Genomic DNA, 24791 nt, shown 5'->3' on the forward strand with positions numbered 1-24791 from the left:
TACTGTTGGTAGGTTGTAACATGGCCAAGTGGCTGTAATCAATATACAAAATAAAGTATATTATTTGTTCACTGGCTGTTTCCCTATTTCCACTCCTGCGGTATCTTACGATAGCATAATTTTAATATTGATTTATGAATTACTGATTTATTTTTTACTTAATACTTAATACTTACTTAATACTTGGTTTTACTTACTTTGCTTAATACTTGGTTTTCATGGTAATCCAACAATATAAAGTATCCAATTTTCTAGTATTGTAAATTGTTCCATTTTTGTCTATACATATATGTACAGGGTGATTTTTCTGTTAATTAAATCAAAGTAATAAAAATTTTACTTATTTTACTTTTGTTAACAACAAAGAATATCTTTATTTATTTAAAGAATATAAATAATCGTGTTACTAGTGAAATCTGCTGCAAATTATTTGCAAAGTCTTTTCTAATTGAATAAAGAAAACTGAGATTTATACGACGCGATGTGGCGATCAACGTATTTACAGTCAGTTGCATGTTGTATTTTAGTTTCACAGTACCGTGAGTAGTGAGAGGTTATAATCACAAGAGAATTATTTATTAAAGGCATAGTGACTAAAAGTATGACAATAGTAACGCGAATTATATTGAAATTGAGTGCTGCAACTGGCGTAGGTTTTGCTGGTTGGTGTTTGGGGAAGTTTTCAGAACAGAAACGACATTTGAATGCAGATATAAAAAACAGTGGAAGTCATATTATTTCGAATGTAAACATCAAAGAAATGCCCGGTTTACCTTTATTTGGAACTGTTTCTGCAGCAGTTCCTATGGAAGTTGATACAAATATGGGTTCAAAATTGTCATCGACAGCTACAAGAGTATCAGAAGTAAGTTATTTCAGTCATACTTAACCTCGATAAGTAAAGATAAACAGTATGAAAAAATTTACCTTTATTACATTTACCGCTTGTTATGATAATGCTATTTTTTTCTATTCTGTTACTCACGGTTTATTTATGAAATCCTGTAGAATAAAAAAGGAAAAGTAAAAGTAAAATGATTTTCATTTTTTACAGATTATGAAGTATGGTTTCCCTGGATTGGATCATGTTAGATCTTACGAAGATTTTGTCCTTTCTTATGATAGAAGAAATAGGGTAGCTCATTGGGTCTTTGAACACTTAAATAAAGATAGGTTACAATCCAATGAGAACATATCACGTAGTAAGTGTGAATTCAAACCTGATCCAAGTATACATCCTTTTTTTAGGTAAATATTTGGAATTTGAAACTATATAGAATATTTTTTAATTAATGTTTTAATAATTTTATTGATAATCAGATCAGAAAATCATGATTACAAAGGCAGTGGATACGATCGTGGACATTTAGCAGCAGCTGGGAATCACAAGTGTGCTCAAAGTCACATAGATCAAACATTTTTCCTAACGAACATGGCACCGCAAGTAGGTGTGGGTTTCAATAGGGATTCTTGGAATAGATTGGAAAAATATGTTAGGCACTTAACCAAAGTTTATAAGGATGTATATGTCTGTACTGGTCCTTTATATTTGCCAAAGTGAGCAAAACTTTGTTACTCTGTGTAATTTTCTTTTTTTAAATATTTCAATTAAATACACGATGATTACAGAATAGAGGCTAATGGGAAAAAATATGTTCGATATGAAGTTATTGGCACAAATCATGTAGCAGTACCTACTCATTTTTATAAAATAGTTGTTGGCGAAACATATGATTCTAAATTAGAAATGGAAGCATTTGTAATGCCAAATACTCCTATAGATGACAGTGTACCTCTAACAAATTTCCAGGTAAATTAATAATATATCAAAATCAGAATTTTATGATATATCCTATATGAATAATCATGATATATATATCGTGACAGGTACCACCAGAAAGTATAGAACGGGCTGCTGGACTTTTATTTTTTGATAAGATCTCACGTGATAAATTAAGTAAAATAAATGGAAAAAGTATTCGATAACCGCAACACGAAGGTAAGAGGCAAAAATTGAAATAGATAGAATATTCTATTTCATCTGAATTTTGTAGATACATGAAATTAATTTAATTGAAAGTAAATATATATTTACAAAATAGAAGAGATTTTAGTGAATGATAATATGTATTTACCGATCACTTAAACATCTCTTTAAAAAAAAATTGTACCTGAAAATTTTAAACCTTTTATGTATCCCCTATATAATAACAAATGTACATATAGCAATATACTTTGTATGACTTGTATATGAACTCTTTCTATATGTATTTTATAAAAAGGGAAGATAAATACTATGTTGAAATATTTAAATTTTTATTGTTTTTGTACATTTAGTTTAAATTGTAATAATTATTTATGCACAATATTGCATGTTGTCACAAAATAAGTACTCACGTGAAAAGCGCATGCACACGTAATTTTTAGTACTCAAAATTTCAGTCTTGCAGAAAACATTAATGATATTCACTTTATAATACACATTGAACAAAAGTTATTCTTCATAACTTACAATAAAAGTGATTACTCCTATCATTTCAAGTATAAATTCTCCACATAATTGTGTTTTTGATTGATACCACATTATATGTATAATGCAGCGATTACTATAGTGGATACATCATTCACATCGTGATACTACGATACATGCTTAAAACAAGCATGCTTAGTATTCTGCAATTATTTCAATACATATTCTCTGATTAAAAATTCTTTTTCTACGATGCACACATCAATACGATAAATAGACATTTCTGCTAATCTCGGTCCTATAAGACGAAAGGATAGTACACCTTGGTCAGTATATATGAAAAACATAGTACCAACAATATGTTAACTCTCATTTCTGTAAAGAATAATTATTCTTGGCTATTGAAAAACGATGACACAGTTTTTATTTACGGTTGTATCGTTTATATTTTAATAGACAAGAAAATTCTTCGCTATTACTTTGGTCGTGGTATTAAGTAATTACATACAAAATAATTCATTATTAAATACTATATTCATAATATAAAATGCTAATGGTAGAATCATTATTGATATTTTCAACGTATCTAATCTATGTACAAATTGAACCAGCACAACGTGTCGATACTGACGAGCGAGTAAATGCACGTACAGTGATTAACGCGTAGCGTGATAACTACCCTTTACAACAATGAAGTCCAAGTTTTTCTCGCGAGTAAACTGGATAGCTTCTACTCCCACGTATCATCTTTTTGTTTTAACAGCGAGGTAGAAAAAGAGGAGCCATATATAGATTTCCTGATCTCTTAATGAACTCCCGTTTTTCTATAATGACAACACGTGAAAGGAAACAAGATCGCGTAAAGGATTCTATCTGTGAACAGCGTTGCTTTACAATATTTTTACAAAGTTCCGGCATCTTCACGACGATTCAAATAATAAAAACACTACGCTGTATTGATATTTAACAGTATTTGTATCATGATTGCCCAAAGTTTAACGAGTAAAACAGTAGTAATGAATATCATTATGCTTTAGAGATCTCGATGTAACGTCTGTGTTCAACACAATTTTGCAATGTACATTTTCGATGCTTTAAATTTACCGCTTATAAATAAAAGCTTTAAGTAGGATCAATTAGGCACTAAAATGGACGGGTTTCGTTTCTTAGGAGCTTCTTCCGAGTATTGCTTAAGTTAAGGACACTTAATGAAGTTTTAAGTACACTTTGTATAACTATATGATTTGTTCAAACCAACAGCACGATTAATATATAAATTCTATGGTACATTTCTCATCTCACTGCTCGCGATAAATTTTTTTCTTTTTTTAAATTCTTTTCTCAATAATTTTCTTGTATATCCCATTTTGACTTCTACCTTATAATCAACTTTTAATTTTACAGGCAGTTTTAATACGTTTCATCTTCAGCGTCGCTTTCGGATGTCTTCAAATCAGTTATCATGTCCCAAATTGCTCATTCAACTCCTTATGTCAATGTGACAGCTGCGTGATATGGTAGCATGGACTAGAAAACGCGCGATGAAACCCCGTATATTTTCATTGATCGTTTGGAAGCAGTTTCGCCGTGAGAACAACACTCCTTTCTCTCTTTAAACAACAAATACTGCGATAACGATGCATATTCCCGGCAGACTAGGATTTTTCGAGACGCGAAACATTCATACTATGTTCCACCGTCACGAAATAAATTCTTAGATTAATCTCTCTTCCGGTGGTGGCTTCATCACATTGTCCATTTCTACACGCGGATTACTGAATTCTTGAGCGCTTGGACTGTATGTTCCTCGAGTAGCACGTTTCTTTCTAGCCATCATGAATAATGCAACTAAAGAACCTGCTGCAATAATGAACAGGCATCCGACGATAGGACCAACGATTACCGCTATATCGAGCGCTTGACTACCCAAAAAGTTTTCCGTCTAAAATAGAACACAACATTTATCGCTCGTAATTGTATGTGAAAGAAATTATTATTCTAAAATATTAGAATGTACCTCTGTACAGTTTTGTCCGGTATAGTCCGGTGTGCATTGACACTTGTAACCGCCGTCATCTCCACATTTGCACGTACCTCCATTTTGACAATAATCCTGTTAAGGGAAGGAATGTGAGATATAAGAAAACTAATCGTCAGTGTAGCGAGTAAGAGAAATGATCCGAGAAACAGTACCGCTCTACAAGGATCCATCATTCCGCAATTGTATCCGCAATAACCTGGATCGCAAATGCACTGGTAAGTTCCTGGTAAATTTTCGCACCGTCCCTGACCACAATCGGTCGTTGACAGTACACATTCGTCTATATCAAACGAACAATCCTGTCCTATATAACCGGTGTCGTTACAATCACACACGAAACTATCTACACCGTCGTAGCATTTTCCATCGTTTTTGCATGGTATATTTCCTTCTGCATCTGGCGCGCAGTCATCTATATTAATCTCGCAATACGGTCCAGAATAGCCGGGTAGACAAGTACATCGAGGTGTCTAGTAATTTAAAGTAATAGATTATTACATATTACAAATAATTATAAATTAAATCATAGGTTTATAATTATATTTTATATTTATAGGTAATTAAATCATCGTTTTTATAAGACGAATAAAATTCTCATTGTATAAACCTGATATGCTATATACCTGATGCAAGTAATCGCATCTACCGCCGTTTTGGCACTTTCGTGCAATGCAATAAGGAGTATCACAGATTGAACCTTCGTAACCAGTCGTACAAGTACAAGTGAAGTTGTCGCTAGTTTGTGGATTTACAATATCTGCGCAACTACCACCGTTTTTGCAAGGTTGATTTTCACAAGTAATTAGACGAAAGTTTTCACATCTCTCGCCAGTAAATTGATCTGGACATTCGCAACGGAAATACCCAGGAAGATTTATACATACACCGTCGTGCTGACAAGGGCTAAGGGTTACGCACTCGTTTATGTCACTGTCGCATCTGAAATAAAGATAAGCACCTAAGATAGCGTAAATTTAGTTTTTTCTGATTTTCGATAAGAAACGAGTGTATTGGAATTTGATATAATAGATTATGTTATATACTAACAACCATCCCTGCCAGCCGCTATTACACACACACGTATAATTAGCGATTCCATCGATGCATGTTGCTCCATTCTTGCATTTATTATCGATACATTCGTCGATGTTAAGGGAACAATCGTCTTTTGCGTATCCAGCCGGGCATTCGCAAATGTAACTGTTTGCTTTATCAAAACAGTAGCCGTCATTTTTGCAATCGGAGTCGAAGCAAAGTTGACAGCCAATACTGTCATGATACGTTGAATTATTTTCTTGTAATGCTAAGTATTCTAAGGGTGTAAAATTGGCGTTTTGATATACTTCTTCGTACGTGAAGTAATGCAAAAGCATACTACCAATTCTTACTTCACCCAAGCATCCTTTAAAAGCTTCTCCTATAAAATAGAAGACGTATTTTCTAGTCACAATGCAAATAAAAATATATAATAAGTATTACGTAAATATTACGCGTATAATTAAAAAATGTTTATGTACGCTAATATATTACCTGACATTACATTGTAAGGCGGAGAAGCGGTGGTCAATGTACGTTCAGTAAAATCTATCGAATTTTCATTAATACCGCTTTTATTTTCTAGGATCTGTTTCCCAGGGCCGATCGTTATGTAACTATGTTTATTCGATAAAACAGAGCCGAGTCCACCAAGAGTGACCGTTCCGGTAATTAATAAATCATACCACAAAAGAAAACTAAAGTTCGGGCTAACGTGCGATGCATATTCGTCGTTGGAATTTGCATATCCGCATTCCATAGAATTATTGCTCAACCTCAATACGATAGACGTCCAATTACCATCAGGTTCGGCTTTACCAAACGTTAGTATTCCTTGATTCTGCAAGTTCAAGCGCCAAGATACCGTAACCTTGTCCTTGTAAACGGAAACGGTAAAATGCTGATCGCCTATACGAGGCGCAATATGCATTAACGTGCCACCGGTATTCGATCGATACGTAATCTGAATGGTATCGATCGTCGAGTCGGTCACATTTTTCTCTTCAACCTGATTATAAACGTAGGTGAAAGAAGTCGTGACACCGTTAAAAGTAGCATTAGCGATGCACTCGTAACCATCGTCTAGATTTTGACATTTCGATCCAGAAGGACAGTCCTGCAGTTGACAGAATTCCATTTCCTGGCAGGTTTTGCCGGTATATCCTCGTGGACATTGACACCAAAAGTCGTTCCACGTAACGTGGCAAGTTCCATTGTGATCGCATGGACTACTCACGCATACGTTGTCGGATATCACACCCTTAAGAATTTTGTCATTATCGAAAGTCACGTTACCAAATTGTATTGGGGTGGGAATATCGTTTGCCTATAAAATATTTTTTTATATTACCGCTAAAATATTGTACTGTAATTTATCACGTGCGATATAATTTTTAGCGAAATTTTGTAATATCGTATCACGCAGATCGAATTGAAAAACGTATCGTTACCTTTAGAGGGAAGAATTCGACGACCATAGTCTCAATGCCATTCGATATTTGAACGTCTTGAATGATTCCTTTGAAGTTAACTTGCGGTACTTGCGGTACTTCTATCTGGCGATTGTCAACTTGCCGTATGTATCTGGATGCTTGTGGCATGCCACCCAAGTATAGTACAGTTACGTTCAATTGACCGGACGCGCTGATAGTTTTTCGGAAATATTCGGTACCGTTAATCTTCACTTGCACCAATGTTACGTTTCTAATTACTTGTATTAGATGATTGTTTCCATCGTTTAATTTTACACCGCCAACGGTGTATGCCTCTGAACCGTTAAACTGAATCCTAACGAGTAATTCGCCTCCTTCTAGTTGAGCTGCTATATAAGTTTTCTCCTGAGGTTTAAGATCCGTTTGTGGATTCGGTTCTGTTCCTAGATAAAATATATCACCCCTATCTTGTCTCGTGCGAATGAACATGGAAATATCGACGATCGATCTAACTGCTCGTCTAGCCATATCGGACACTTTTACGGTTACGTATCCATTTGTGATATTCTCATATCCGAACGTCGCTGCTGTCATGTTGTATTGACAGGTATGACCAAGATATGGTCTCTCGCATTTACAGGAAAAGTCACGCCACCTGTCCGTGCAGTGGCCACCGTTTTTACAACGATTTGGCGAACATTGGGCTTCGCGAGGACATCCTGGCTCAACGTCCTCCATGTATACGGTTTTTGATGAGGTACCAGAGTACACCTGAATTATGACAATTAGGAAATTTTTCATAATTTTGATAAGCTCGTACGACAAATATTTCTTATTTAATATCTTAATTTAAAATTCCATAAATTCAATGTATTTTAATGTGACTACGTATATCGTTTATGATCAGAAGATATCGAACGTACCCACTCTCCGTTAATGACTACATCCTCGGTGCAACCCACAAAGAAAGATGGGCCATGGGTTAACCGCCGCAGATAATTGGTCGTACCGCCGACATAAGTCATCGGGAAAGATGTATGATTTGAATTGGAACCTTCGTTTAGACTAATGGGATAGATCGTTTGTTCCTCGTTAGCCGAGAGTACTAGATGCGTAGCGTTGATCGCTACAAACACTTTTTGCCAAGTGGAGTCGTTCAATTCACTGCCGATAAATACGCCCTCCCATTTGTTCAGAAGGCTCGAGTGCAAATTTAGCTTGCCATTAACGAGTTCAAGGATATAAAATGTCGAGCCCTTTCCGATGGCCAGTAATCCATTTGGTAGAGTCGTTCGAAAGCGAAATTGTATGTCGTATCCTTCGTCTCGAGTGGTATTCACTAAAACGTATGAGCTGCCGTTCAAAGACATTGTCGTTACCTATGAAAAAAAAAACAAAAGGAAACGGTATGAATTGGAAGCCAGCAGAAAATTGCGACCTGTACGTTTACGCACCTTCTTCTGTGTCGCGTATTCATGCGTAAGGCAATACAAGGAGCGCGATCAAGTGAGATAAGCGATGAATTTAAGAAATCGAAACAACTTGTGAATTTGCAGGAAGAAAAGAAATGGCAAGTCAAAATACGTAAATATAAACGATGCTTACGTAGTCGCAAATTTCTCCGTGATATCCATTCGGGCAGGTACAGTTGAATTTATGTATCGTTTCATCGACGAGGTATGGCCAACAAGTTCCACCGTTTTGACAAGCATTTCCTTGACAACCGATCAGCTCTACCGAACAATTTTTACCACCGTATTCTGGCTCACAAGTGCAGGTGTAATCAGCTCTTCCATCGGTACACACGCCGTGCTCGCAGGGTGAATATCTTTTACACTCGTCGATATCGTGTTGACAATGATCGCCTTCATATCCCTCGTCACATTCGCAAGTGTAACCACCAATACGGTCTACGCAGGTTCCAGCTTGGCATGGATTACTATCGCACTCGTTGATATTTACTTCGCAGTTTTTCCCCGTAACACCTTGTACGCAAAGACATTCGTATCTGAAAATAAATTGTTAAAAGTACAATTAGTCCTTCTTTCTTCGGATTATTGATTATTCTTTGTCCTTTTACTTCGAGTATCACGATGCTTACCCACTCGCATTCGCATAGCTGAACTCTTGGTTGAATATCGAAGGTAACGTCAACGCGTCACTCTTGTACAATTCCATGTTAGATCTCTCCAAGCAAGTACCATTATACTGACAAGGTGAACTCTCGCATTCGTTTATATCGACTTCGCAATTTTTGCCAGTATAGCCGGCGTAACACTGGCATTTGTAATTCTTGACATCGTCTATGCAATGAGCACCGTTCACACAGGGTCCTGATCGGCAGTCGTCGATATTTTTCTCACAATGTACACCCTCAAAACCGGTGTCGGCACAGTCACAGGTGTAATTGTTTATACCGTCTATACATTGGCCATGATTTAAACAGGGCAATGGTTCACAATCGTCGATATTTATCTCACAGTTTAATCCACGGAAACCAGGTGAACAAATACACATGTAACTAGCGATCTCATCGACGCAGGTTGCCCCGTTTAAACAAGGATTGCTTTCGCATTCGTTCACATCCACGTCGCATGTTTTCCCGGAATAACCAGCTGGACACTGACACTCGAACGTGTTAATACCATCGATACACGTAGCGTTATTTTTACACGGACCGCATAAGCATTCGTCAATGTCGATGTCGCAGTGATCTCCGGAAAATCCCGGTCTGCAGAAGCAATTATAGCTGCCATTTGTATTCACGCAAATACCGTTGTTACATAATGAGCTACCTTCTACCTCGCATTCGTTCACATCCTCCTCGCAAAATTTTCCTATGAATTTGAGTAATCGATTAGTGGCTACCAGTTAATCGACGATCGAATGGAAAGCTTGAACAAGGCTCTAGAGCACATTTGGCACATTTTTGGGGGGAAACCAGGTTGTTTCGCGAGCCCAACTCCTAACGCGTTTCTTGTGTTCGACGCGTGTATTAAAACGAACGACAGGGACTGTAGGACCGTGCTTTGCTATTAATTCAACCATTGACCAAAATGTGCCATCGATCCTTGTTCGAGATTTCATTTCTCAATTTAACATATGAAAATTGAGGAAAATAATTACATCAACAAAAACTTCTTATTGAATTTGAATAAAATATATCTTGTATAAATTCTGTTTAATAAAATGTACCTTTGAAACCATCTCTGCATTTGCATTCAAAACCCTGTTCTCCGCGATCGATACACGTGCCGCTGTTACAAGGTTTCGTCGCGCAATGGTCAACGATAAGGGTACAATTGGGATCTCTGTAACCCTCGCGACATTTACACTCGTAACCAGCGATACCATCAACGCAAACTTTCCCATCAGGGCATAGCACATCGACGCAGTCGTCCACATTCACGTCACAAATCTTGCCTTCAAAGCCGCGAGGGCACTCGCAAACGAATTCTCGTCGAGACCTTGGTATCAGCGTGCAATTCCCATTATTCTGGCAAGGATTTGACGCGCACGCATTGTACTCGCGTTCGCAATTTTCATCCATGAAGTCTTTCGTACAGTTGCATATGTATCCATTGATTCGATCGATACAAGTACCGCCGTTTTGACAAGGTTGTGATAAGCACTCGTCCACATTGATCTGACAGTTTTTACCTAGTGACATTAAGATTGGTTTTATTAAACGATATTTATGTTCCGTTTATAGAACAATTTAAAAGCAAATAACAGGTATTTCGTTCGCTTGTGATAAAGTTCCGTCGTTTAGAAAATAAGAAATATCTGTTATTTGCACTCTCGATTCATCTTCTCCACTCTAGATAGCGAAATTAAAATTAAAATATAACGTAGAGATAATTCGCGGATGATTCGTTCGTTGATGGAGGAATAAGCGCGAGTAGTTAGAATATCCAATCCTTGATGCAGAGTAGATGAAACAAATACGAGCGGCAATGGATGAATGTCAGTCACGCATTACGTATATGGTAAAACGAGTATTATCGTAGAATTTGACAAGCAAAGCGTCGTGCAAGAGTTCGCGAATAAATTGATTACCAGTGTATCCTGGAAGACATTGACAGTAGTAGCTATTCTGTTGATCGATGCAGATGCCGCCGTTACGACAGGGATCACTGGAGCACTCGTCGACGTCGATGGAACACTCGGGGCCTGTCCATCCTGGCTCGCAGGTGCAATAATAACCGCCGGGCTGTTCGAAGCGAGACGTAACAAACAAAGCAAGAGGCCACATAGAGATATATTCGACGGGACGCGGTTGATTAATCGGCTGGGTGTGCATGCAAAGCGATTTGCAAATGTCTGACTCACATAATCGTGACAAGCGGAAGCTTGTTTGCAAGGTAGATCGCGACAAGTGATCGGATCCTTGCATTGAGGTCCTGTCCAAAATCTTGGGCACTGACACATAACACCGAAACGCGTCTCGAGGCAACTGCCTCCGTTGTAGCAAGCGGAACACCAATCAGAGGCGGGTGATAGACATGTCGTTCCTAATGGTCCACGCGTTACGCAAAGACAATACGAAACATTTAACAAAGAAATACGAAAAAGGATTAGTGAAGTAAAGGAGACGATGATCTAGAGAGACGTTAATCACGATACAAACGTATTCTCGACAACAACAATTTTACGTAATTTTCCACTTTCGGTTAAAATAGACTTTATTCTGGATAAAACAGACGTAACAGACGCACACGGTGAGCGTAACGATGACGTAAATGGTGATAGCGATTAACAGACCGCGGATGTTTGTGCATTCACGTGCAACTCGATTATGCAAAAAATCTATAAAATAGTCAAACTTTGCGTACTCGTTATGATATTTGGTAAACGATAAACAAATTTCTCGCGTAGAATCTAATTGGAAAATATGAATTTGCATAAACATCGGTAGTCTGGTTTAAATTCGTTTTTTAAAAAAAAAAAAAAAAAAAAGAACGAACGAATTCCTTTATACATTGAGATTTCAACACATTCGTTATATTTACAATTTCAAGCTGTGTCTTACGCTTTCACTAATAGGAATTTAATCTATTACTCACCTTTCCATTCCGGCGGACAAGTACAGTTGAATCCGTCTTTGTTACTTGAGCATACTCCGCCATTACTACATGGATTACTGGCACAATAATTGATGGTGCAGTTCGGAGGATTGCCCATGAATCCAGGATTACAGACGCATTGTGGCCCATGTGCGTCTTCTACACAGATGCTATTCGGGGGGCATGCCGCGTTCTCGCACAAACTCTTAAGCTCGCAGTGTCGACCGGCGTATCCGGATGGACAATTACAATGATAGGAACCAACGTCGTCCACGCAATCGGCATCGTGCATGCAAGGATTCGACAAGCACTCGTTTAAGTTCAATTCACAATTTTGACCCTCGAAACCGTTCGGACAGTGACAGATGTAGCCACCGTAATTATCATAGCACACGCCGTTATTCAAGCAGGGATTCGCCAAGCATTCGTCGATGTCAATTTCGCAATTACCACCTTCGTATCTGTAATAGGATGAAAACGATTAATAATTCGCTATAATTTTTCTGCCTCGACAGGTTTATCTTTCAACCGTTACAAAACGGTTGTTGATTAGATATCGAATACATGCATATATCGAAGATAATTACATTTTTCTACTAAGCGTGTGGGTTCTCATTCGAACATTAAAACTGTGGAACTTGGTTCGTTCATTTTTTGTATCTAATACGTTTATTATATACTAACAATAAGATGTTATTTCTCTTCTTTAGGTCTTGAAAGTTTCAAGCTTGTATCTTTGAACGTGTATGATGCGGAATGTACCAATGTATTTTATACATTCCAAGGAGATCACGTTTTTCGAAGCGTCGATAAAAGAATTATTGCCAGACGGTGCAGAGAAATGTGCAAATAAATCGACAAGGAGTTTAATCGGTAGTTTCATAATGTACAGTGTACTACAGAGATGACAAACTAAAACGAGAGTATACGTAAACTGCTTGAGACTTTCCCTCGAATTATTTAATACGACGTAAACGCCAGAGACGTACCCCGTTCTATCGCATATGCAGGTATAATTGTTGATACCATCGATGCAAACTCCACCGTGTCTGCAAGGATTCGGTGAGCATTCGTTAAAATTGGTTTCGCAATTTTTCCCCGTCCAACCAGGCAGACACTCGCACTTATATTCGCTTTCGGTGAGCGCTATGCAAACACCTTCGTTTCTGCATGGACTTTGTTCGCAAAGTCGTACACCGAGCTGCGATTCGCAGTAAATTCCGGTAAAGCCTGGCTTGCAGGTACAGCTAAAGTCTCCTTTCGAGTCTTCGTTGCATGTGCCACCGTTGCGGCAAGGACTGCTCATGCATGGCGGACCTGACAAATTTTATACAGATAAAATACTTTAGCATTTATCGGGAAACAGCGATTCTAATAGCTCTAATAGCGAAAGAGTGTGACGCCAGTGCTCCCGAAATCCAAACACCTGTTGTCAGATAAAAGAGCCCATAATAAAAGAAAACGCGATAGGATTGGCAACTCGAAACTTATATATGACAAGCAGATAGGAATGTTAGTATACAGTTCTTATTTATAGAAACCCCGGTAAATGTATGGTGTTCCAGGTAGTTAGTGTCTTCGGCATGCTAATTTTCTTTAACTCGTGATTGAAATAAAATAACGTGGAACGAGATGTTCGAGCAGAATATCCACCGTGCAAACCCGTTTCTTATAAACACTCGGCTTTAATTGGGAATTAAAGACGTGTTATTCGTGATATGTGATTCGTCGCGATATTCTGTGTATGTATGTCATTCAAAAAAGGCAGACAGATGATGAAATTCATGCAAAGATTATAGACGAAAGTTAAAAAAGAGAATCCATGGCCGACTGAATCGTAATCGATATTTCAAAGCTTAATTTAGACATTAATATTTCCAATCACGATTGTATTATAAAAGGAACAAACAACGAGAAACTAAAATAAATACAACACGATTCGTTACGATGTGTTTAACCGTGGACTTGCTTTTCAAAATTTCTATGCTAAGCAACGTAATTCCATTTACGGTGAAGATATTACGATTGTAATTTATGATAACGCGTATTTCTACAAGGCCATGGATCTATTTCTATCTTTCGCTCTGTGCCAGAATCCCGTATTCGACGTCAATGTCTACCGTTGTCAATTTGACAGTTGTTGCCGGAATATCGGGCGTAACAGTGACACTCGTAACGATCCTGCCGTGACACGCATTTACCATGCATCATGCATGGCTCGTGATGGCAGAAATCCATGGTGGTGATTGCACTTGATCCTACACCACCGTTAAGTCCGCTCGTACCACCTGAAAGTTTCGTAGGAAAATCTGCCATGCAATCTGCTACTTGTATCATAAATCTCACATACGACCTCACATACGAGTAGTCTGAGAGTTTACGCAGGAACCAACTAAATATACGTGATTTTCACTCCGAAAGGTGTGCAGTGATCCAAAAATCTACGGCTTAGTACTGGATTTTTCGTCTACGGAAATTCTATTCTGTGGTTCAATTGCTCGATTCCGCTTGTAATTGAACCAAACAAAGGAAAATGTGTTATTTCGCACGTATTTAGTATCTAGTCAATTTCTACATTCTCAATATCTTTCTTCCTTACTCGGCAAGATATCCTAAATATTATAAATATTAATATTCGTTTGAAAGAACGTTGAAATCCTTACATCCTTTGTTCTCCGCAGGACAGGGGCCAAAGATAGCTCCGTTATTGATGGAATCGTTAAAAAGAATACCAGGACCTTGGAGGATACATCCTCTGAACGCTTCTCCCACGATAAGGGAGCCATTCATATCGTAATCGGGCAGCGTAAGGATCGCAGCATTGTACGTTGCATTAGCAATTACCTAAAAAGAATCAGTAAAAAAATCAGCGTTGTAACGAGAGATAAGAATATAGCTTTGGAGTCTCAGATCCGCCAAAGAGGTAAAAATTACTTTTTTAATTACTCTTTTTAAAAAAGAAAAAAAAACGTAAGTCGAATGATCTCGACAATGGAAGGGGAGAGTAAAAAACATTTTTTAAGATCACGTTTTTCATTTCATAAAGTTTCGAAAACATCGATGTACGACTTCAAAGGGAAACATTATAATTCAAGTCTTTAATATATCATAATAATTTAATCTTTTAATTTAATTGATCGTCAAATCGTTGAATTTATTAAACAGATATAATTCGTCGCTAGATATGGGAAATTTATTATAACGAGGATTCTTTTATCTTGAAAAAAGTGTCGATTACCTGCGTGTGTCCTGCTGCGTTTAAAGTGAGATTTCCGAGTCTAAAGAGGATATTGACGTTGTGCCAAACATTATTCAGTAATCTGGCGTTTAGCCTCGCTTTGTATCGTTGTTGATCGATGATGGCCGCAAACAGAAGTCCATCCGGGGTCACTTCCAAACTAATCGAATCCTCGTTGTATTTCTGCATGAAAAGTCGACCTCCTTCGCATGTTCGAAAACTCAAACCGCTATGCCCATGCACGGACACGAACGAGCTCAATTTGAGGAACGCCGACCCATTGAAATAGGCTTCCCTGGAACGTTCATCGTAGTTTTTGTGTCTGGAATCTTGCGGCGCTTCGTCGGTGACTACTAATAAGCTCGTAAGTACTAGAACATCAAGTAGTAAAACGAAATATATTACGTTACATGCATAAAATTTCTTTCATGGTAATAAGAAATATAATAACTTTTATAACGGGGAATAGAAATTGTACGTCTTTCAGTATGTCAGATATCGTAAATATTCGAACATTTACAGATATTGACCGAAAGTAGGAAAGGAAGGACGGTGTAACCGATTATGCGAGTGTTCCAATTTCTGTTATCGCTATTAACTATGTAGGTTGAAATTTCGGTAAGATAATGTACGCTTGTATTGGATTCTAATCGACATGTGTACACGAAAGATTTGATTTCTCTGCTCACTGAAACGTTCAATTTAGGTTACTGAATTGCATCCTCTTCGATAAACTGGTCGAATGGTTGTTCGAATTCCTAGTTTTATTCGATATTGAACGAATTCCATATATTTAGTTACACTTTTTTCTTTATCCGAGTTCTGGTTTATTTACGACATTTCTTTTTATATCTCTGTAGCTTGCGTGGCCTCGTGCTATAGAATATTTATTAAGAGAGTAAGTTTTTCAATCTAAGCTTTATCATTAGGTATTTTAAAAATACAAACATCCGTAACTTTCCAAGCAAGGCGGTTGATGAAGTCCACTGCACCCACAGGAGGATCGATGGTAACCAATAAATAATGCATGAGATGCATCTGCACGCCCTCGTAAGGTTGTATAGTTAGGAGAGACTCGTTTAAGGTGGACATTACGGTTATACACCGGCGAAAATTCGTCGAAATCACGAACCTTGGTTAATTACAACTACAACGTATTGATTATTTACGCGGAATGTTTATCACGTGAAAAATAAATTTCAGAACAGATAAAACAGATATTTTCCATTTATTTATTTATATATATATATACATATCGCTATATTATATTTATATATAATCATCATCATTTATTTATATATGTAGATAAATTATGTTTAGATAGACTAATCCAGGTAAATGGAATTAATCGCACTTTTTTTGAAATTAAAGTGCGCATGTTACACGCCAGGTTGCCATGGGAAAACAGAATTTAAGATAACATTATAATTCGATAGAGTTAACGTCGCGTATCTGGCCTTGTCTGCCTACACTTTGAAATAATTCAATACATACATCCTTCGAATGTATCGAGTACATGGAAAAAAATTAAATGTTACTCGAATGACTAATAATGGGAAAAAGGCAAAAGTGTGTTGGAGTGCGATTAAATAGTGAGAGAGTTTGTTGGAAAGGAAAAAATGGCATACACCTGGTATGAACCTATGGTACGTACACGATCGTAGAAAGAAATCATAAACGATTTATAAAGAACACGATGGTAATAGTTCTTACTTCTTACATTGTCAATAATTAGGAAAATTCCGAAGTATTTTTTCTTATATTTAACGGTACAACTAACAAATTATTTTACGCGTATACAGCGAAATTGATCAATCGTAAGTTTTATGACAACCGATAATAATATGGAAATTATTCGAAGTGAGATCGGTTCCAATACATACATATATACATATATATGTTAACTGATAAAAGTACTTCGCTGTATGCTGTCTCCTCTGTATTTTCATAAGACCTTGAATAACACGTCTCTGATGAACTATTCTTTCGTACGATCGTTCCCTAATTTACATATTCTGATGTTGACATAATAAACAGAAACGTTGTATCTCGCACAGAATTGCCGGTGTTATCATGATATTTCAGTGAACGTCGTTAATGAATTGCAGAACAGCTTGATCGAAATATCTATGTCTATATATAGCGTCGTTACGAAGATAACTTTGGGATAAAAAAATGAAAATTTACGTAAGCACAGACAAAAAAAAAAATAGAAGAAGAAATATCAAAGTGGCGGTTAAATCATCGTAATCGTAACAAAATTATTCATGCTCGAATCTAAGGAAGCAACAGTAAGGTATCTTTAATTAAGATTCATATCGTGCTGGCTCCTAGAGTTTTTCCACGATTCCTCTCGCATGAGCGCACGCGACGCGTTCGAGAATGAATACATGGCAGGAACTCACGAGTTTGCGTGATTGGCATATAAAATACGCACAGAGAAGACAGTTGTACTTTACGTATGTTGTCTTAGACACAATGGGGAACACACTGTGATGTGAACAATTGCAACGATGTAGACTTGAGAACATTGAGAAAAATCATGGAAAGTATAGTTAATTCTATAATATGTTCGAACGTTACTATATTATAGGAATATTCCCAATTTCTTATATATCTTAGTTGTAATTGGCGATTATCGTTAGAGATAGAGATAATTAGCAATTATACTAATCGGTACTTTTGTCCGATAAAAATGAATTCGATAAAAGTTGCCTACGACTATAGCATTAGAAATGCTACTTTACTCAATTTCTAAAAAAAAAAAAAAAAAAGAAAAAAAGAAAAAAAGGAAAGAAAAGGAAGAAAAAGTTGCAAAACGAGATCTAATTACTTGATATCTTGAAGTGGATGTTACTCCGATTATACCGTATAAGTAGAAACGGTTTATGGAAACTACTGATCGTGAGACAACGCAGAAAACAACCGGAAGTAACTTCCTTTTCTTTAGAACGACGAGACGCAACGACAAATATGGTGACGTGCCTCTGGTTTTGCAGGTCTCAACTCAACGATGAATCGATAGAAAGACGTTCTGTTTCGTGACTATGCAGGCGTTGAAGTCTCTTCTCCGCGCAGATCAACGGAGGAAGATTTCTCAGAAATTCGTCGGGTATTTGTCACACTTCTGAAGTTGAATGATTCAGAATAGAATATCGCTAGAGAGTAGCGATTGAAATAAAAAGAAAGAACTATAATATAAGCAAAAATGTAACCAAGACGTTTATCAAGATTATTATTATCGAACCTTTTCCCATAATTTCAAAATATCGAGTCGATTAATCTTTGATACAAATAGAATTAGAAATTAAATGTATCTAGCTATTCGAACGCTATACATAAAAGTGACGCGCTATCGTTAATTTTACGTTATAAATCCGATAGCTTTTTTATTACTTCGATTGAATAATATTTGGATCAACCGTAATTGACTAACTATATCTACCGTTTCAAAATACCTATTAGTTGTTCAAGCAACAACAAATCATTAAGATTAAGAAGAAAATGATTTATCTACTTTATATATTAGAAAGGAGTTTACTGTTAGAAAGCATAACGGATCGGACAGGCTACGTAAAATTTCACGATTCGTTTGGCATCTCGATGATTGGAAGAATTCCTTCTTATTAACAGCAAGCATGTTTTGTTACAACGAGTTGCAACAATTTGTGAAATACATTCTATGCGTCATAAAATATTTTATTTCTTCTGTCAAAGTAATGATCGACAAACGTGAAAACCCATTAAGGATTATACAATGTCCAACTAATTAAACCGACTAATAGATTCCTATTATGCGAGCATACCAATAGAATTTCTTAACACGGTGAATATCTTTGTTGGTATGTATTCACATATGAGTACAATATTATGTGACTCAACGGCTTAGCGAGTCTTGCCACGCCTTCGTTGGTCACGAGTAACTTTCTTTGTTGCTTTGTAGGAAGCTACTTATTCGAGATACTGTATACTAATACTCGTAAAGTAATAGATGCAACGATAGTAAATATGTAGTACAAGAAGAGTGGGTTAAGCAACAGACAAGTGGAAAATAAAATATACACGATGTAACGCGTACCGATAGATCATCTCTTTTTATTACAGTAAATACGTCGAACACGAGTTTAATTATTTAAAATAAATATTTATGACGAAAGGCTTAAATTCAGTGACGCAGAGAGATGCAATTATTCGAAGCAATAGCATTTTACGAGCTACCGCTACTCTCCTACGATTCTAAATACTTTTTTCGTTTAATTTTAAAATAAGTACGACTTAATAATCCAGAAGTTACTTTAGTATGTTATTAATGTATTTACGCTTTAATCACGAATTGTTTCATAACGTGATATTATGGTTGAATAATGTGATTGATAATTTTATTAAGAAGCAGGTACGAACTGTGATGAATTTCAACAAACAGAATTTATCGCGGCGTGCACTCGGTACGTATAGTGGTCGCGTGAGTTGTTTTACTAACAAACCCGTATCTTAGCCTCTCTTTTTGTTCGACGATCTTCTTGTACTTCGTAATTTGCCAATCATGCATGAACAGTGTAATATTTAATATTAGTTTAATCCCTGTAAAGTCACGCACGATACGAATAATAGCAATTTGTTGTTGTAGAAAATAGTAAATATTTGTTTGAATCGTTGAATCGTAATTGAAATATCAATAATTTCTATACGCAAGTAACGAATAGTAGAAAAAAATGTATTATACGCACGATTCGTACTCATCTATCGTAAAACGAATGCTGATAGAGGAGAACATTATGTGTCGTTAACGTCAAAAAACAGGTTATGGTTTCGATGACTCACTGTCTCGGCTTTGTAATATGTAGATGCAAAGAACTCTTCGTCCCGATCTCCACCGGTTATACTTTCAACGTAATCGTTGAATTCCTATACGTGGTTGGGTCGAAAGACATCATTTGAGGTTTATTTTTACCTTTCGACAAGACGAGAATCAACCGCTTTCCTTTAAGAATAGAGGTGTTAGCCGAATGAGGATTTATTCGAAACTGTTTAACCTCGTGGCTCACTTACGACTTGTAGAGCACAGAAATCCAATTAGGGAAGAAAGAGTCTTTTATTTCAAGGATGAGATGCAAACGTATGTAGAACGGACTATTCGCCTAATAGAAAATTCATAGACAAACGTAATTAACATCTAAATAGCCGGTTTTTACGTTTGCAAGTTGTAGCATTTTCGTATTAAATCGCTACGTGAATTTTTGCTATCGATATTTTAACGTAAAAAAGTCAACGCGAGTGGAAAAAAGGTTAAAGATGTACGAAGGATTATTTTCTGATTCAAAGTCTGTTGATGTAAATTGATGGTGTAACCGTGTATTATCGAAATAATTTAACGATAAACTGTCGATTGTAACGATAATAGGTATTTTCGTTTTAATTGAACTGATTTCAGTTCGCTTTGAAACGATCTTCGTTTTTGAACGCACACACATTTTAACGCAAACGGATGTCATATGCACGTAACACTCCATCATGTTCGTAACAAAACAAAAATCTATTTCTTAACAACCCGAGTTGATGAAAACCAATTTTTCCTGACACAAAAATGTTGAACGACAAACATACAAGGGATTATAATTGAGTGCAACCGTGGCTTAAATATCGCGTCAAGTTTTTCACGTAGCTATGAAATTTATATAAAAACCGCGTACAGATCAATCTTCTTTATTTTTTATTTACAGTTTTCATTATAATACACCAGTTTTTTATATTTTCCGTTATACATAATTGTATTTCCTAAAAAGATGATAAGCGTTTCCATTCATTTTCGTTCGCCCGTATTCGCTCTGTACAGATATCTCGACATAATATAGCCGTGTACACTTACGCCCACCGTCCGATATATGCAATTTCAGTTCGCTACAATCTACAATCGTGGTCTCGTATTCGATCGGCTGAACCATAGAGTTTAAGTTCACCAGATTCTGAAAATTACCATTGCTCTTACTTAATGGGATGCTCCGGTATTCGCAGAGTACTCATTTTCTACAAAATCCAATCGTAAATGTCGAAGTTCAAATTTTACATAGCGATACGGTTGTACAGACCGGCTGAAAAATTTTCACGGAAACACGGAAAGCGGACAATAGAGGATGGAATCCTTTTCTGAAAAAGTTCGTTTTCTCTTTTTCGACCCTATGGAGAAACGGACCTTGAAAATTTCTCTGCTTTGTAATCGTACGACGATTTCGAAAACACCCTGTGTAGAGGCGACGTTGAAAAGTATAGGAGAGGTAGTAGGACAGGTAGTAGGACAGGTAGTTACAGTGAAAATCAGTGTAGGTTTTGCTAACTGAACGTAGACGGTTCCCACGGATCATAGATCCTCGCCTTCGGGCTCTTTCAGAGGAAAATTACCGATACGTCAAACAAGAATGTATTATACAATTTTCTGCGAGAAATTTCCATTCTCGTCTTCGCTTTCTCGTACCATTTCCTTTTCCATATCTTTATCAATCGATTTAGCAATCATCCCGTAACTCCACTAATTTGAGAAACGAATTGAATTTACAGACTAATTACCTCGAAACTTTAACTTAATCACGTTTCATTATCTCTAAACCAACACGAAGATTCTAAGTATTTGTGTTAGAGCAAAGATAGCAAACGATAACGAAGAAATTATCAAGAGCTCGGAACCGCTAGGACTTTCGACTTTATTTCAAAGGTTCTACCTGAGCACTTTCAATGCGCAAGCTGCGCCGTAGAATTTTACGTAACGTCATGCCTCGCTCATACTTGGAAATGACTGGCGGTGGCCTTGCGCGACAGGCTCCGCCATTGATCAGACTCGCCAAATTTCAAGGAAAGGAACACGTCGTGCTGAACGTTAATTTCACCTTCCGGGTTACGCCTGTTTTGTCGGTGGAAAATGCATTCCTATCGGATTACGTTGGCATACCGTGCTGCTGTGATCGGTTCTATAGATCGGTGAATGGGTTTCATTCATTTGAACAGTGGTTCTCACGGGATCCGCTATGTTTCCGAGGTATGTAGAGACCAGATGTCAGGATAAAGCGAAACCACCGTCAAGAGGGAGGAGAATTGTCGACACGGTGAGAGACAGACTCAAAGAATAGGAGAGGCCTTTGAGCAAGCGAGACGGAGAGACGGTGGATTTCGAAATGACAGAAAAGGGAGTATAGAGGATTAATAGAGAAGGAAGGAGAATAAAGGGCGAGAAAGGAAGAAAAGGCGAGGAGTACCGCAAGTAGATTCCGCGTGTATAATGACAGGCAACTGCATTTTCAATCGCGTTCTCCTGCATAAAAATGCTCGAGACCGACGTGCGCTGAACTTTATCGTGTGTACACAATTTTCCATGAGTGGACGCGCCTTTGATTGACATGCATCGATTGCATAATACAACGCATGGTCGCGCATTGACGTTTAAGAAAGGATTGGATGAAAAATAGAGGAAAAAATATACGCTTGAAAAATTCGATAACGTCATATTTGTTTTTGGGAAATATGCCTGGTTTATTCGATATTTCTATCGAGTTGTTAATTATTTATTGTTTATTAATACAGCCATATATTTATATATATTCGATAACAATAACCATGCATTATTATTGGATATTGTGAATTATAAATCTGGTCGATGGAAATGCAACGGTACATGGAATACATTAATCGCCTTTGTGCAAGTTTCATTAATAAGTCTTTCGTTCTCTCTTTTCAATAAAATCTGTGACAAATTATGATTTTCTATTGTTAATAGAGAAAAGTAAATGTGTTAAACACGCGTTTTACGTGTAGAAAGCGAAACTAGATAAAGACATAGGTGACGCTAATTTTGTCTTTTAATTTCACCTTTTAACGTAGGAATCTGTCAACGGCAACTCCGTAAATTGTAAAGAATCTTTTTCGAAATCTATGTTTGTTTATTACTCAATTTTATTTAATTAATTCTCTTCGATCGATTTTACTCGCATGTATTATTGTTAAAATAGAAATAACGTGTAATTATGAAATACGCGACGCTCAAGTTGCGAAGCAAAGGCAACTTTCTCAACAATTTGTGAGAAAACTGCGCCTTTGGGAATTCGTAATCAGCTTATGGAATATCTTTGGCGATCTAAAATGTACACCTTTCTATTAATATTTTCCTCGTTTCATACATTTTTTAAGCTATACTTTGCCATGTTTAATACCCTTTTAAAGAGTTAAATAACGTGTATAATTAACGCTGAATGCAGTCTTATAAACACGATCGTTACAAAATTTAATGAATTTACTTTGGAAACTGCCAGGTGCACGCTCGCCAAGGAACGCTTTGAAAACACATTCACACATCCAAATACATACGCGCGATGAATACAGCACGGTCTATGTTACATTAGATAATAACAATTTCTTTAACTACAGAATGAAACCATAGCCGCTAGTATAAGCAATAGCTTGAGATAATACTTCTAGAAATGCGTACGCGATTCGGACGAACTTACTATTCTCATCGAAATATATTTTAACAGAAGCTCTCATCGACTAACTTTACTTTCAGATCGTCCATAGTTATTGTCATTATCGGCCATTAAAAAAAATTAACGTGATTATATCTGACAAAGACTTTTCTATCGCAGGGAGAAGTCTCGAACCTTTTGATGTTCGCTCGACGACTGATTGAAACCGATCATCAACGGTTCGATATCGGAGAACGTTTAGATTATCGGCGCTCGGTCGGCCACGAACGCCGATCACTGAAACGAGTCCTCGAGGAAGGTTTTCGCGTTTTATCGTCCACACTATCTTCTCAACGATTGCCAGATTGTGGGAAGAAATCCCTCGAGGATCAAAACTATAGATCGATTTGCGCAAAATAGAAACAAGATGAAACTTATGAGAAAAATGTCTGTCGTCGAGAAGCAGATTGGAATAACGACCTTGGTATATTGCAGCGTGCATGGTTACAATGCTGAGCGAAAGGCGCGTTACTAGAGCTTCCGGTTCTCTGTGATGTCTCGAGAGCACGTTTCGAGCAACGCTGCGTATATTCGCTGCACGACATCTCCCTTTCGTAACGGTATAAACTTTTACCACAGCTTCTCAGGATCATCGGTGTGGATCAGTGACCGACCCGACGCCACGACAACGACCCATGAAATCGCTGCCTGGTCGAAGGCTCGACCAGAACACTGTCGCGTACACTCCGGGGTTGTAACCATGAAGGTTACACACTTTGGATTCCTCGTTTCTCTTCTTTTTCTGCATTTCAATATGCCATACAGCCCGGATTTCATTGAAACTTTTACGTCCCGGATTCATTCGCAAGACAACTAAGCGAAGCCACGTTATTCTGTTTTAAGCTTAGTAGCTTTTAGAACTTTTTTTACTCGCAGTACGATTTCAAGGATGAAGTTTTAGTCGAGTTGACGAACAATTACGTCCATTATGATGGTTTTCGGAACTTGAGAGAAGCGACGATAACTATATAACGTAAGTTTAAATGGACGTGTGAATATTATCT

At 37.1% G+C, this 24791-nt stretch overlaps 2 protein-coding genes and 1 long non-coding RNA gene across 6 annotated transcripts in view; 2 read left to right on the top strand and 1 right to left on the bottom strand.

Moving 5' to 3' along the window:
- Positions 1-507: 507 nt before the first annotated feature.
- On the top strand, positions 508-2313 carry LOC117235353 (endonuclease G, mitochondrial). Its single transcript, XM_033497292.1, has 5 exons — positions 508-865; positions 1055-1248; positions 1321-1557; positions 1630-1810; positions 1888-2313. Exons 1-5 carry the CDS (start codon positions 602-604, stop codon positions 1984-1986), a joined length of 975 nt encoding a protein of 324 aa, XP_033353183.1. The 5' UTR covers positions 508-601; the 3' UTR covers positions 1987-2313.
- A 414-nt stretch (positions 2314-2727) lies between these two features.
- Positions 2728-24791, bottom strand: part of LOC117235346 (protein crumbs) — a 29792-nt gene continuing 7728 nt past the window's right edge. The window contains exons 2-19 of one of the 4 annotated variants that reach the window (XM_033497261.1): positions 15284-15654; positions 14709-14889; positions 14166-14333; positions 13035-13362; positions 12046-12506; positions 11312-11493; positions 11039-11192; positions 10175-10639; positions 9081-9816; positions 8585-8987; positions 7903-8358; positions 6998-7750; positions 6042-6873; positions 5559-5928; positions 5135-5450; positions 4664-4981; positions 4488-4583; positions 2728-4412 (exon numbers count right to left, since the gene is read on the bottom strand). In XM_033497261.1, coding sequence (XP_033353152.1) covers positions 4185-4412; positions 4488-4583; positions 4664-4981; positions 5135-5450; positions 5559-5928; positions 6042-6873; positions 6998-7750; positions 7903-8358; positions 8585-8987; positions 9081-9816; positions 10175-10639; positions 11039-11192; positions 11312-11493; positions 12046-12506; positions 13035-13362; positions 14166-14333; positions 14709-14889; positions 15284-15654 — 6818 coding nt within the window. In that variant the 3' untranslated portion in view covers positions 2728-4184. Of the gene's footprint in view, positions 4413-4487; positions 4584-4663; positions 4982-5134; positions 5470-5558; positions 5929-6041; positions 6874-6997; positions 7751-7902; positions 8359-8584; positions 8988-9080; positions 9817-10174; positions 10640-11038; positions 11193-11311; positions 11494-12045; positions 12507-13034; positions 13363-14165; positions 14334-14708; positions 14890-15283; positions 15655-24791 lie in introns of those variants that run through there. The other 3 variants (XM_033497262.1, XM_033497263.1, XM_033497264.1) reach the window with 3 other exon arrangements.
- LOC117235355 lies at positions 18065-18978 on the top strand. Its single transcript, XR_004493660.1, has 2 exons — positions 18065-18214; positions 18283-18978. It is a non-coding gene; the product is annotated as an uncharacterized LOC117235355 (long non-coding RNA).

The sequence above is a fragment of the Bombus vosnesenskii genome, unplaced genomic scaffold (assembly GCF_011952255.1).
Source record: "Bombus vosnesenskii isolate JDL3184/JDL3185 unplaced genomic scaffold, Bvos_JDL3184-5_v1.1 scf7180000013316, whole genome shotgun sequence".
Taxonomy (NCBI): Eukaryota; Metazoa; Arthropoda; class Insecta; order Hymenoptera; family Apidae; genus Bombus; species Bombus vosnesenskii.

Excerpts from the sequence above, each read along its gene's own strand:
- LOC117235353 (XM_033497292.1), top strand. The coding sequence starts at position 602 with ATGACAATAGTAACGCGAATTATATTGAAATTGAGTGCTGCAACTGGC. Across the intron at positions 866-1,054 it reads CAGCTACAAGAGTATCAGAA|ATTATGAAGTATGGTTTCCC; the intron begins GTAAGTTATTTC and ends CATTTTTTACAG. Across the intron at positions 1,249-1,320 it reads AGTATACATCCTTTTTTTAG|ATCAGAAAATCATGATTACA; the intron begins GTAAATATTTGG and ends ATTGATAATCAG.